This window comes from Primulina eburnea, chromosome 11 (assembly GCF_022965805.1).
Source record: "Primulina eburnea isolate SZY01 chromosome 11, ASM2296580v1, whole genome shotgun sequence".
In the NCBI taxonomy this organism is placed as follows: Eukaryota; Viridiplantae; Streptophyta; class Magnoliopsida; order Lamiales; family Gesneriaceae; genus Primulina; species Primulina eburnea.
The window spans coordinates 5,880,924-5,895,049 of record NC_133111.1 but is presented as its reverse complement, the minus strand read 5'-3'; the positions used below and the strand labels follow the sequence as shown (position 1 = coordinate 5,895,049).

The 14,126-nt window shown below is 34.8% G+C and overlaps 1 protein-coding gene and 1 pseudogene across 5 annotated transcripts; one reads left to right on the top strand and one right to left on the bottom strand.

Annotated features, from left to right (window-relative positions):
• The first annotated feature begins 1,556 nt into the window (after positions 1 to 1,556).
• Positions 1,557 to 8,667, top strand: LOC140804861 (calcium permeable stress-gated cation channel 1-like). Of its 5 annotated transcripts, none has more exons than XM_073161022.1 (12): positions 1,557 to 1,946; positions 2,722 to 2,965; positions 3,770 to 3,928; positions 4,167 to 4,302; positions 4,803 to 4,904; positions 5,547 to 5,666; positions 5,820 to 5,900; positions 6,329 to 6,669; positions 7,158 to 7,403; positions 7,494 to 7,818; positions 7,897 to 8,130; positions 8,214 to 8,667. In XM_073161022.1, exons 2-12 carry the CDS (start codon positions 2,895 to 2,897, stop codon positions 8,451 to 8,453), a joined length of 2,055 nt encoding a protein of 684 aa, XP_073017123.1. In that variant the 5' UTR covers positions 1,557 to 1,946; positions 2,722 to 2,894; the 3' UTR covers positions 8,454 to 8,667. The 5 variants fall into 5 exon arrangements, with proteins under 5 accessions (XP_073017123.1, XP_073017119.1, XP_073017120.1 ...); XM_073161018.1 differs by having other exon boundaries at positions 2,625 to 2,965; XM_073161019.1 differs by having other exon boundaries at positions 2,622 to 2,965.
• Positions 8,668 to 8,912: 245 nt separating this feature from the next.
• LOC140804862 (transcription termination factor MTERF4, chloroplastic-like) lies at positions 8,913 to 11,770 on the bottom strand (annotated as a pseudogene).
• Between the last annotated feature and the right edge of the window lie 2,356 nt (positions 11,771 to 14,126).

Genomic DNA, 14,126 nt, shown 5'->3' with positions numbered 1-14,126 from the left:
TTCCATCTTTTGATACAAAATATATAGTATAAAATTAAAGCAACATCACCAAAATTTCCCCTTTTTAGGTAAAAATCAACTCCTATTTATTTATTTATTTATTTAATTATTTAAGCGTCACAAATTAAGAACGTGGCTCATGCTCCCATACCAGCTAAAGTAAAAACTCTACACATATCTTAATAGCTGCTTCTCGATAATTTAGGAAGCTGGTTACACAACCGACGGAGAACCCCCTATCAACTGACCGAACCGAATCGAATTGAACCGAATTGAACCGAACAGACGAAGAAATAACAAGACCCTTCTTTGATTGTTGAAAATAAGTTTTTTTTTTAATTACAAAAGTGATGAATGTTTTTCGTCCCAGTTAAAGATCAGCTTCAAGTTTCACATGGTTAAACAAATTTAGAATGAGATTAAGCGTAAAAACATGTTTTAAATTTTTGGTATAATTTTAATTAGATTAAGCTGATTAATAGATTAAATAATATATAAACATATAAATTTTAAGAATAAATACATAAAAGTCATAAAAACATATATCTTAAAATCACAGTTGTATGAAGTAAAATTTTTTTGTGTTAGATCCAATATCATATCTTAGTCACACAAAAAAAAAAAAAAAAAAGAGAATAGTGCACGTCTTTCTAATTTTTTTAATGCACGTGTTTCTAAGTTTTTTTTTCCTTAAAAATAATTTTTTTTAATACAATTTTAAGAGTTAAAATTAATTTAAAAAGTAAGAATTATTTTTAAATTCTATCATAAAAAATTATGTTTTTTTTCTTTATTTCAAGTTTTTTTTTTCATATTCTTACACGATTAACACAATTAATTGACTATTTTTTCCAAGCTAAATATTTTGCGTTTAAAATGCGCTTTCCGCTCTTTTTAAGAGCTCTAGTTCTGGTTTAGGCAAAAAATTGTGTGAGAAGGTCTAACGAATCGTATTTTATGAGACATATATCTTATTTGAGTAATCCATGAAAAAGTACTATTTTTTTATGTTAAGAGTATTACTTTTTATTGTGACTATTGGTGAGGTTGATTCGTCTCACATATAAAGATTTGTGAGACCGTCTCACTAAAGACCTACCCTCCAATTAATTAGATACAACAACAAATATAAACGATGTCAAAAAATATCCAAAATGTTTCGAACAGCGAACTATTTGAATGACAACATCGTACCCAAAAAGAAGGGAATCGAGGATCCTTCCCCTTCCGACTATTCCAAATAATAATAATTATGAATTGATGGTGTAAACAATTTTCATGCGGACACATGGATTATCCGCTTTCGGTTTCTTATCCTTGTATATTCAAGTTCCTAATCATCACGCGCCTGTGTCGCGTGACGTCGGCCAGATGGATACCATCTATGGCCCAGGCGAAAACTAGCCGTAAGGATGAACACGTGGCGATTTACAGCATGATACCCAGCCGAAGCGAACTTTACAGATCATCATCGTGAAGAATCCGATTATTTAGTGACGAATTACTATAATTCTTTAACCGGCCTTTCCTGTTTCAATCATATCAGTCATTTGGGAGTGGATTCTTGACAATATCTGTCACAAAATCGAAACTTTACCCTTTAATTCTGACACTCATTCAATTTTGCAAATAAAATACCGCGAGAAAATCGCGACTATTTATATATATACGCATACATCGGTCCCGCCCCTTTTTGTTGTTGTTCATATACATGAGTTTAACTACATTCATTGCATGGGTGTTTCAGACTAAACTTTATGAAAGGGTATGAGTGCGAGTGTTTTTGGGTTTTGATTTGATTCAACTGTGAAGACTTTTTTCAATTCAGTGTCATTCAATCGGGGACCTTTCGGCTTAATCTTCTCGATCATTTTGTTCTTCGTTTTCGGTTTTGGGAGTTCATACGATTTGACTAGGACTCAAGGCCGAGGATTAATTTCCCGCCGGTATGTTTTCCCTTGGTACTTTTCTGCTTCTTATGTACAATTTATAGCGACTTTTTGTTTTCTTGGGGATGCTTTAAATGGGCTTAGTGTTGTGACGCTTTGATGACAGTTTGTCACTTTCTGTGAGAAGTAAGACAAAAAATATCGGTTGTTCTTGGCGTAGGTATAGAAATTTGTTGCTTGATCCTTTTTTATCAATTTCTTGTGGTGGGATTTTTTCTGGTTTAGCTTAGTTGTCATAAGTCATTAGTGCAGAATTACTATTACATATATGGCACATGATGAAGTTATTCACTTATTTGTGCTTATTCAATAAATTTTAATGTCCGAATCGAATAGCGACGATGGAGAATTTGGTCAGTGAGGTGGTTGTTTGAGAAACTTTGTAAAGGAAATGAACTGAGATTTTTACTAAAGCTATGGTTTATAACTGGTTGTAGTAGTTCAGGATGCTTAATTTCATTGTTCGTTGTTGTCCTTGAATCAGCTATTTTGCAGATGCATTAAATTGTAATTCTTAAATGTTTTCATATTTGCGGGTTGTTTACTTTATATGAGATTATTAATATGGATACTCTACTTAAATTTCACTTTACATGCCATAGAAATCTTGCTTAGTATATGTAGCGCATAGCCGCATATTTTATCGATATATATTCTAATTTCTATTTATAGCAGGAAGTTGGCTTAATACTAGAGGGAGGGATGGCTACATTAGGGGACATAGGGGTTGCAGCAGGCATAAATATACTTTCTGCTTTGGTTTTCCTTGTAGCATTTGCCATCCTTCGGCTGCAGCCAATTAATGACAGAGTATATTTTCCAAAATGGTACCTCAATGGTTTGAGAAGCAGTCCCGTGCAGTCAGGCGCTAATGTGAGCAAATTTGTTAATTTGGACTGGCGATCGTATGTTAGGTTTTTGAATTGGGTGCCAAATGCTCTGAGAATGCCAGAGCCGGAGCTCATTGATCATGCTGGGCTGGATTCAGCCGTCTATTTACGAATTTACTTGCTGGGGTAGGCATTATAATGCGATATTCTTTACCTCGTACCAATGTGTACTTAACTCTCGTTCATATTTTCCATATACAAGTAAACTTGGAATAATATTCTTCCATTGTCTGGAGCACATAAAGCTGAGTTGGTTAATCATGAATCAAGAAGTTATCTGGTTGATTCCTCTTAAGCATCATCCTGTTGATGGTTTTCAACTCCTTGTTAAGTGGTCTTGATAGGTTATATGCATTTGGACACAGTTGGAATTCATTGCTGGATGTTAAAAAATAAAAAAAAAAATAGCTACACAATATAGGATGCATGTGGTTCGACAATTAATGCTTAAGTACACATGACATCTCAATAAAGGGGTGTAACCCATATTAATCTATATGTTACAAAGGGATACATGCACTTCGACGAAGTTGGTATCCATCTACTCCTTTGATTTTGTTTAATTTTAAAAAGAAGAAAGATAGCAACTGGAGTTATTAATATAATTTGGATTTGTGTGGATCAGCTACAAAACACAACAAAACTATATAAAAAAACTTGTCATAATTTTGATAATATAAAATATGATTCAAGCCTTTCATCTCTAATCTTAACAGACTTTCTTCCATCTAATTACTGAACATCGAACTATCTGACAATTTGTATAATTCTGCATTTTTTTAACTGAAATAAACTTTTTACATATGTTTTTTCTCACTACATTGCATCGGTCTATGTCTATATCCGTGGTGTTGGATAGAAAAACTAAGAAATAGCATTTTAAGTTGTCGTTCTTGATTGCATACTGATTTTGTGCTGATTTTCATGCAGACTAAAAATTTTTGGTCCCGTAGCATTGTTAGCTTGGGCTATCCTTGTGCCAGTAAACTGGACGAACAACGCCTTGGCTATATCTGAAGTTATGGAAAAGCTAGAGTATAGTGATATCGACAAGCTTTCTATTTCAAACATTCCATATGGATCAAAAAGGTTAAGAGCTTTTTCCTCTTCCATGGATTTTTATGATGATTTGCAATATCATCTATGTTGATTGCTTCATAATTGTAATCCTGAATATTTGACTACTTTTCTATACCAGGATTATAACTCTCCTTTCCTGGGGCTAAAACTAATACATTATTTAGTATACAAAGAATGGCATTTTTTATTGTACAGATGTGTGTGTGATGCATGATTTATTGATTTATACTTCATGTTACTTTAATAGGTTTTGGACTCATATTGTGATGGCCTATGTCTTTACTTTTTGGACATGCTACGCTCTAAAAAAGGAGTATGCGGTCGTTGCAACAATGCGCTTGCACTTTCTTGCTTCTGAAAGACGTCGTCCTGATCAATTCACGGTATGAGGCAATATCCTGATAAAAAGTAGTTTGTTGGGGGATTTTTTTTTTTTTTTTTGCAATTAGAAAATAGGTCTTATTTAACCCCACAAATTGATAATGTCTAGTATCTTCTGAAATCCTTCCGATTCTCTCCAAGAAAATAAGGTCAGCGAAAACTCATTCTCTTGGCTGTATGAATGTACTAGGAATTCCCTTTATTTTCTGGAAATATGCTATATATTCCTTACAAGAAATCCTTTTAACTTCTCTGGCTAGTTCGACATTTTTTTTGGTGCTTGTGTGATCTGATGTATGTGCTTCTCTATGTTTCTTGGGGACAACTTGCGTTTAGGACATACCAGGTTGTGCAACTTTCTGTCTCCATTGATAACTCAATTGGTTATATACCTAATTATTCACTTAAGATGCATATCTATAGTGGCTGCTGATGTCTTAAATTTGGTATCACGGGCCAACTATGTTTTCCTCTTTCAGTGCTGAAGCTTAATTTTTCACAGGTTCTGGTTAGAAATGTGCCTCCTGACCTTGATGAATCAGTGTCGGAATCTGTGGAGCATTTTTTCTTGGTGAACCATCCAAATCATTATCTGACTCATCAGGTTCTCGTTTTCCTGAAATTGCCAACTGTGTCTATGTTGCAGTCAGTATGATTTGGTTTCTATTACTTTAGAAAAATAATTTCATTCTGAAACCTTGTTGTTTCCAATTTTCTTGGACCAATTCAGTTTCATGTTATTTCAAGACAATTCCGATAGTTTAGAAAAGAAAAAAAAAGGAAATATATCTATTTCACTATGCATTTATGTGAATGAAGATGAAGATGTGATTTTGAAAACCAAGAATGGTTAAACTATTAGCGGGAGAACATAGGTAAAGGGAATCGAAGGGATTAATAGTCTTAAAGAAAGTGGCAGTCTTAAACTTAGTGTGCCTTATGTAATCTCAATCGTTATCTATCTAATTAACATGCTTTTTATATCCATCGGCCGTGTTTTCTTTGCTTTTTCATATCGCAGTAATGCCTCTCTCTCTCTTTTTTATCATTAAAATGTCTTTATTATTAGCATGTAACCTCTTTATAAATTTTTTTGTCTGCCTGTGATGTTCGTTCCATTTTTTGCTTCTGTTTTGATGTTTCTTTGGCCGAAGTTTTGTCTAGTATATTCATATGGTAGACATTGTACATCAAGCTTTATTTTTTGTTGATGTAGCATCGTTCTTAGTTTAGACAATTTGTGCAGGTTGTTATTAATGCCAATAAACTTGCTAAACTGATCAAGAAGAAAAAAAGCAAGGAAAATTGGCTCGACTATTACCAAATAAAGTATTCAAGAAATCAATCACAACGACCAATGACAAAGGTATTGCTATGTATTTCAACTTATTTCAAGGGTTGAATCTTGTATCAATTGTCATGAACAGTCCCATGTTCCATATTAGTGCAACTTCAAGTCAATTATGGGAGGCATTTGGTTTAGAAGTGTAATGAATAAATTAACTGTTTAAAATTACAGACTGGTTTCTTTGGCCTTTGGGGAGAGAAAGTGGATGCAATTGATCATCAGACATCTGAAATTCAGAGACTGTCAAAAGAAGTAAGTAGAACAACTCAAAGTTTCTTTTAGATTTAAAAGGCTTTTCCAACAGACCTGTACTTACAGAGTCTTGCATTTAAAACAAATGGCTATCCACCGATTTTACTATTTTTGGATTCTGAAAACACATTTTTATCAGAAAATATATTTTGGGTGCTTTTTCTGCCATGTCCGTGATAACTACAAACTAAGAAGATCCCTGTACAAACAGAAAACTATGTTCAATCGTCTAAAAAAATTTGTCTTAGTATTTTCATTTATTGCTAAGTTTTTATGTGAGTTTATGCCACATATTTGATGGATGTAATGATTCTATAAACTTCTACTGCAGTCACAAATGTCTCTTTGCCTCTTGCCGTCCCTGAAACTTAGTGATGGATTGCTATTTCTTTATTTATTATCTAAACACAGCATTCATATTTATGCAGATAGATGAAGAGCGGGTAAGGGTGAAAACTGATAGTGATTGCATTATGCCAGCAGCATTCGTCTCCTTCAAAACTCGTTGGGGTGCTGCTGTTTGTGCGCAAACTCAGCAATCAAGAAATCCGACTATGTGGTTAACCGAGTGGGCTTCGGAGCCACGTGATATCTACTGGAATAACCTGGCAATACCCTATCTTTCACTGACTGTTAGGAGGCTTATTGCTTCTGTTGCTTTTTTCTTCCTTACATTCTTTTTCATGATCCCCATTACCATTGTGCAATCTCTTGCGAATCTTGAGGGTATAGAGAAAATAGCACCATTTCTCAAGTCGGTTATTGAACTGTGAGTATGCATTTTTAATTAGTATAACATAAATACTATCTATGATAATTGTAGTGGTCATTTGCTTTTTCTTTAATCTTTCTTGTACTAAATTGTTTTTGGCAAATTATTGGCACTGTGGTCTTCTCATTTTGTGTCTTTAGAAATTCTGGCATCCTGTTGGATTAAGGTGGACATTTGGAAGGGCAGAACCGAATGATCTGTTTACTGGGTTTTCCTGTAAATCCAAAAATTTGCTGAAAAGATTTCCATAAGTGACGGACGCATGGGCCTTAGTTTCATTACTAAAAAAATTACAATATTATCTTTTGTGTGATCCTTGTTGTGAGCCTCAGTTACCATAAGTTATATATTCACCAAGTGTTTACCCAGTCTATGTTATTGTAGATGATATTTCTTCTAGTTTCCTTTGTTTTTCTTACTAAATATTACTAGTTCTGCCAGACATTTAGTGTTGGTTTTTCTTACTAAATTATTATTTGTGCCAGCCATTTTATCAAGTCTTTAATCCAAGGTTTTTTACCTGGAATTATTCTGAAGATTTTTCTCATTGTGCTGCCATCCATATTGATGATAATGTCCAAATTTGAGGGATTTCTGTCCATTTCATCCCTGGAGAGAAGATCAGCATTGAGACATTATATCTTCAACTTCGTGAATGTTTTCCTTGTGAGCGTAATAGCAGGAACTGCTTTTCAACAACTCAACAGTTTTCTTCACAAGTCCGCCAACGAGTAAATTACTTAAACATACATCCCACAATGATCTTGTGAATACTCAAAGCCTTTTACTCAATTATGTATGTGATGTCGTTCTTCTTGCAGAATTCCTAGAACAATTGGTGTTGCAATTCCTATGAAAGCCACTTTCTTCATCACTTATATAATGATAGATGGATGGGCTGGTGTAGCGGGAGAAATCTTGAGATTGAAACCTCTGATATTCTTTCATATAAGGAACTTTTTTTTGGTGAAGACTGAAAAGGATAGAGAGGAGGCAATGAATCCAGGGAGCATTGGCTTTAATACTGGTGAACCTCGGATACAGTTATATTTTCTTCTAGGCCTTGTTTATGCTGTTGTGACACCAGTTCTGCTTCCATTTATATTGGTTTTCTTTGTGCTGGCTTATGTCGTATTCCGGCATCAGGTAGAATTGAATCTCTCTTCTCTAATGCTTAAGCATTTAGATCAGGTCGTGTCATGATCATTTGTCTTGTTGTTGCAGATCATAAATGTGTACAACCAACGGTATGAAAGTGCTGCGTCCTTTTGGCCAGATGTCCATGGACGCATAATATCAGCTCTGGTCTTCTCCCAGCTAATGCTAATGGGATTACTGAGTACCAAAGGAGCTGCTCAATCCACTCCATTCCTAATTGCACTTCCTGTGTTGACCATCTCATTTCAAAGATACTGCAAAGCCCGTTATGAGCCAGCTTTTGTGTCCTACCCTTTACAGGTTCTGATCACTATGACCAATTTCATCTCCTTAAATTATATAAAGCTTATGACTGGTTCATTGCCTTTTCTTGTGGATCGTAGGAAGCAATGATGAAAGATACTTTAGAACGGACACGAGAACCGAACCTGAATTTAAAAGCCTATCTGCAATATGCTTATGTCCACCCAGTTTTTAAAAATGACGAGGGCAATGAAGATTATGATGATGTATATGATGCGAAGTTAAATGAAAGTGTTCTAGTGCCTACAAAACGCCAGTCTCGAAAAAATACACCAGCGCCGAGCAAAACAAGCAGAACTTCCTCGTTGGATTGTCCCTGATAACACGTACATACCATCTTATGTTTGTACATGGTACTAATACCGTGGTGGCTGGGAAAGTGATTCTGTGAATTAGAAGAGGAAGTGGGAGAAAACGAAAGTTTTGTATAGGATACTAGCTATGCTAAGAATTGCTTGTGGTTTTTCCAACATTTGACTCAGAACGGTCATTTTAGAAGATTGTGTATATCGATGGCTTCTTTAGACATGGTGGATGAGAACTCAAAAACTTAAATTCCCCATGGTGTGGATTTACATTTTTCTTGATTTAGAAATGTTTCTGGTACGCTTCTGATGGGAACTTCACATTTGCATCTTTCACTTCAAATTGCCATATTTAGGCGGTCTTTAGGATGATATCATTCGAAGACATCGACAATAATCGCATAATCAACCTCTAACGTTGAACCTTAAGAGCTAACAATCCTCCATCAAACATGGCACAAAATCGTCAAGAGCAGCACATAAGCCGACAAATTGGTAGCACGTACGACTTCTTGACACCCCTACCCACCCCCGTACAAGGGTTGATGCCAGGATTGCGGGTCAAGATAGGTTCAGAATCAGATTTCAATATGATTATATTGTTTAGGACATTCATCCATCAACACTGTCATCTTCATAATCAGAATCCGAGTCTTCACTGACCGGTTGCATCAAAGTATTGAGGTCAAATGAAGAAGAATCGGGTTCTATCTCTTCAATGTCGAATGAGTCATAGCTCATCCTTTCTTCGAATTTCTCGTCTGAACAATTAAGAAGCCAAGAAAGAGAGCACTTGAATCCCTTACTTGCGAGCATCTTATGCCTGGGCTTAATTGTTGAAGCAAGTCCATACGTGAAGTAAGCTGGGAAAGAAACCAAATCATCCAGTGGTCTATTCATAGTGGGTTCAAAGAACTCGAAATTAAGTTTCATGATGTCGATATTCAAGGCCAACAACTGTGGACACCCAACAACCATCGTTTTCACTTGTTCTAAGGAGAATTTGCATTCTTTGAGGAAATTCACATGCCTCACTATTGCTTCGTCGCTTAGGCTGACAATCTGCGGCATCTTCTCTATGACTCTTCCAAAATCTTTCAGACCCAATCCAATAATCCTTTTTAGAGAGCTCTGTTGGCTGAGAAGTTTTGTGTCAAAGTCAATTCCAATGATTTCGGGATATTGAGCGATCACACCACCAAGGGACTTTTGGCTAACATTATATTCCAAAAGGAGTTTGCCGTTTGTTTTCACCCGCTCATTTAGTTCAAAACCAAGAATGTGTGGGCTTTTCCCGATTAATCTAGTGACAGCTAAGCTTGGTATTCCCATGCTTCCCAGGTATTCAACGAAAGGTTTGATAACTCGTCCTACTCGCATGCCCAATATCTCTGGATATGTAGTTAACACCCGACCAATCTCTCTCCTATGTACTCCGATTCCAACCAAATAAGCCACAGAGGTACTCATGGTGCCCTCAAGTTTAAATCCCAGAACTTCTGGATACCTCTCCAGCACTCGGGGAATGTCATTAGGCTTAATGTCCATACCTTACAGATACTTAACAACTGGTGCAAGGTCAACAACAACACTAGCATGTAGAACTTGTGGGTACCGACGCAGAAACTCTGTGAAAGTAGATTTTCGTACTCCCAATTTCCAAGGTAGTCTAGAACTGGAATCATGTTTTTCTTTACACTGCAGCCAAGGACAAGAGGGCAATTGGTAATGTCTTCGATCGAAAGCCCTAAATTCTGAAGGAAGTTCACACATTCTTTCATGACCTCAGCAGAAACAGGAAGTTCTAAACCATCAAGCTCATCTGGTATAATCCCGATGCCCCTCAAAAATTCGTAAACATGGGCACGGTTTGCTATCCTCTCATTCTTCATCTGCAATAAACTAGGATGTGTATAGAATGAAGCAGGATTAACTTCTTTCTCGAGTTTGTTCTCCTTGGAGGAAGATAAATGTAAGGCCTTCGATGAAAGTGCTGTACCAGCTACAGAGGCGTTTGACCTAACCAACAATCCACATCTCTTGGCATAATAGCTTGAAATTGTTAGGGATGAAACATAACTTAACTGGGGTTGGTTAAATGTAACGGAGTGCACTAGCAAAAATGGGGGTTTTGCAATGCTTGTAAAGCTAATTATCTTCATGCCCTTTAACAGATTGTGCAATTAAATTATCTGCACGCACAAAAAATAGAATAAGAATCCAAAATTTCCTGAATGTTCATGCATGGTATATAAAAATTACCAACTGCCTGATTAGCCTTTTTCTAGAACACAGCATACATCATACCTGTTGAGCACTCATTTTATTTTTACCAGAGCTTTCCAAGAAATCTACAGCATCACGAGCATTGTTTGTTTCATGGTTACTTATACCTCCAGAAACTATGAGGCTTCAGACTAGCAAACATGGAACTTCGAAACTCATGCCAAAGTACACAAACATACATACACATCATCAATAGCCTTGAATTATATCACCTTATTTTTCTAATGCAAGCTACAAAATTAATCAAAGCTTCTACTCCTCGCCCAAAACTCAAACATCATAAGCGAATATACCGAACAAAACAATAATAATCATGACGATAAATCCATCTAAAGAAACAGTAACAAAAATGCAGTTACACACATTATATACGTTTCAATAGATTCGAATATTCGCGTTCTTGATGAGACAACCAAAGAAAAGCACAAGTGAAAGAAAATGAAAAGAAAATGTGATAGAGGGCCATATCATCAAAAAAATCAAATTCAATTACTCACGATCCGTAAAACCCATTTATAATTTACAGCTCAAACTTCAGAAAGTGTAAGCTAAAACACGAAATCAAAATTAAAAAAGAAATATTTTAGAATATCATGGCTTGGGGAGGCTGTCAAGAACACCGCATAATACACATTCGGTCCCCAAAAATTGAAGTTTGGATAATGAAAATGAGCACAAAAGAAGGGTTTTTTATAATTAAAAAAATAAAACTCACGTTATACAAGATTCCTAATCCAAATCCACCGAGGTCATCTTAACAAGCGAGAAACCAGAAAGTTGTCTCCATTAAACAAGAGAGAAAACAAACATAGATCAAAATTAGATTAAGATTGAGTTAGCTCCAATCTTGACGGAGAGAATGCGGCTAGGATGGCCGAGACGGCAGCACTGCCGTTGGTGGGTGATGGATGGACAGCCGCCGCAACAACAATAAACATATATGGTTGGTGAGGGCTCCCATAAAAGGCTACGTTCAGAGTGGCTGTTGGCGGCGGTGAAGAGCGGCGGGGATAAGAATGGACGGCGTTGGCTTATTTAAACCCGGCTCCTTAATTTTAAAATTGTTATTTCCTTTATAAAAAAAAAAAATGTAGGTGTAATGTGAGACAGTGGATCTTAATCTATGATACGGTCAATCCTACCCATATTCACAATAAAAAGTAATACTCTTAGCATAAAAACTAATATTTTTAATGAATGTCCAAAATAAGATATCTGTCTCACAAATACGATCCATAAGATCGACTCACACAAATTTTTGTCTTTAAAAACGTATTTACATTTCTTATATTTTTTGTTATTAATTAATAAGATATTGGTATATTTACACATGTTTTGCGTGGTTGTACAATTTTTCATAATTAATTTGTTTATATTCAAACAGAGGTGATATCATTATTTTTTTTTTTTATATTTCTTATAAATATCAAATCAATATTTCTTAAATATGTGTAAAGATGGGAAAAAATATCGAAATACCGAAAAACCGTACCGAAAAAAATACCAAATTTACCGAAAAATTGGTATACCGAAAATTTCGGTACCGTACCGTACCGAAATTTTCGGTATCGGTATTGGTACGGAATATTTTTTTTCGCGAAATTTTTTTAAATTATTATTTTTAAAAAAAATTTGAGTTCGGTATACCGACAAAATTTTCGGTGTCGATACGATACCGGTATGAACTTTTTTCATACCGAAAATTCGATATATCGAATTTTCGGTATCGGTAACGATATGAAAAAATTCCATACCGATATTTTTGGTACGGTATATGGTACCGTAGTTCGATACGGTATATCGTACCGTACCCACCCCTGAGTGTGTGCCTAAAATACGAAAACTTGCATTAATTATTATGTGATCTATTGTTTTTTTAAAAGTTCACATTAATTGTATGTTATTTGATTTATGTTGTCCACATTCAAGGATGGGCCAAAATTATCGATGGTCCTAACAAATTGATCGGATTTAATTTGAAATCGGTTGGTTTGATAAGTAGAATAAAAATATAACAAAAACACTCGTGAGAAGTCATTGAGAACGTTCATATATCAATATTTTGAGATAAATTTACGACTCAATTTATATATTAAAAAAAAACATGACTTTATGACAAAATTAATGTAGAATGAACCTAATAAAAATCTCAATTATTTTGTTTTAAAATGTAGAATAAAATGAACCTACCAATTTATTTGTTGACATTACCATGGAGTTGTTTAAATTTCATGAAGTTGTTTAAATTTTTTGCCTGCTTATGATAGTAATTACATTCACTCTATAATCATTTTTCATATTTTAGAAACCATCAATTTATCCAGCCAAAATGTTAGGATCGTTTAGGGAAGTTACGGTGTTTATATAAGAGGTTGAATAAAAACTTTGGCTTTTTGGATGATTTTCTAGAATGTTAATCAGTTCTTTAACAAACTGATATTAGAATCTTTTTTTGTCGATATATATCAGTCAACTAAAAGGAATAAGATTGAAATATAGATTGAATACTTAGTATAAATAAAAATAATAATTGAAATTAACACGAGAATTTTTATGGATATTTGGAGACTTCAAATGGTCCTACGTCATCTTTTCTATCACGAGGATATGATTTTAGCTATTTGAGTCTTCGTTGATCACTTTTCTTTCTCGCTTTTCTAGGTTTCGGACTTAGAAACTTTGATATATTACAAATTGTAATAATCCACTTCAGTTGGTCTTCCACACTGCAAAACTAAAAATCTTAGCCAAACAATTCTTAAACAGTTATAAAACAGAAAGATTCTCTAATTTGCAGTTTAAATGCTACTGATAAATACAATGATTGTGGAGCTTAAAAATGTGATCTCTAAACTTGAGAATATGCTCGTGGAGTGTATCGCCATTGATTGGTTTGATTGCTTCGTGTGTTCGCTTGTTCTTAGTAACTATATATATATAGTCTTCGATCTAAACGGTCATATTGAATACATTTAATGACAAATATCCATTGGATCGTCGTGTAGTAGCTTTATCTGACAGTAGTACGAGGTATTCAGACTGTTCTGTTATGATACAATTGTTCTGCTTTGGTATGACCTGTCAGACTATCTGCTGATCTTTTAACTGATGACATGGCCAACTGATTGAAAGTCAACTGATCAGCCGACCAATTCAGCTGGGCATTATTAGTTGTAACTAATGTCATATCAGTTACGAAAACTTCAGTTGATAAGATTTTTCAGTTCAGCTTAAAACGAAGTCTTCAGTTGCTTCTTGTTCAATAAGTTGGATTCTTCAATTCTTTCAAGAATTAATTTGTCAAACTTTGAAATCTACAACATTCCAACACAAATAAAATCAAAATTACTTCAATTAGTTTGATTTTTTTAATACAAATCGATATGTTTGGTTCACTTAATA

What these genes read in the sequence shown, in the direction of transcription:
- LOC140804861 (XM_073161018.1), top strand. Translation starts at nt 2,652, where the DNA reads ATGGCTACATTAGGGGACATAGGGGTTGCAGCAGGCATAAATATACTT. An exon ending in TTACGAATTTACTTGCTGGG is followed by an intron (nt 2,966 to 3,769) that starts GTAGGCATTATA and finishes ATTTTCATGCAG; the next exon opens with ACTAAAAATTTTTGGTCCCG. An exon ending in ATTCCATATGGATCAAAAAG is followed by an intron (nt 3,929 to 4,166) that starts GTTAAGAGCTTT and finishes TTACTTTAATAG; the next exon opens with GTTTTGGACTCATATTGTGA.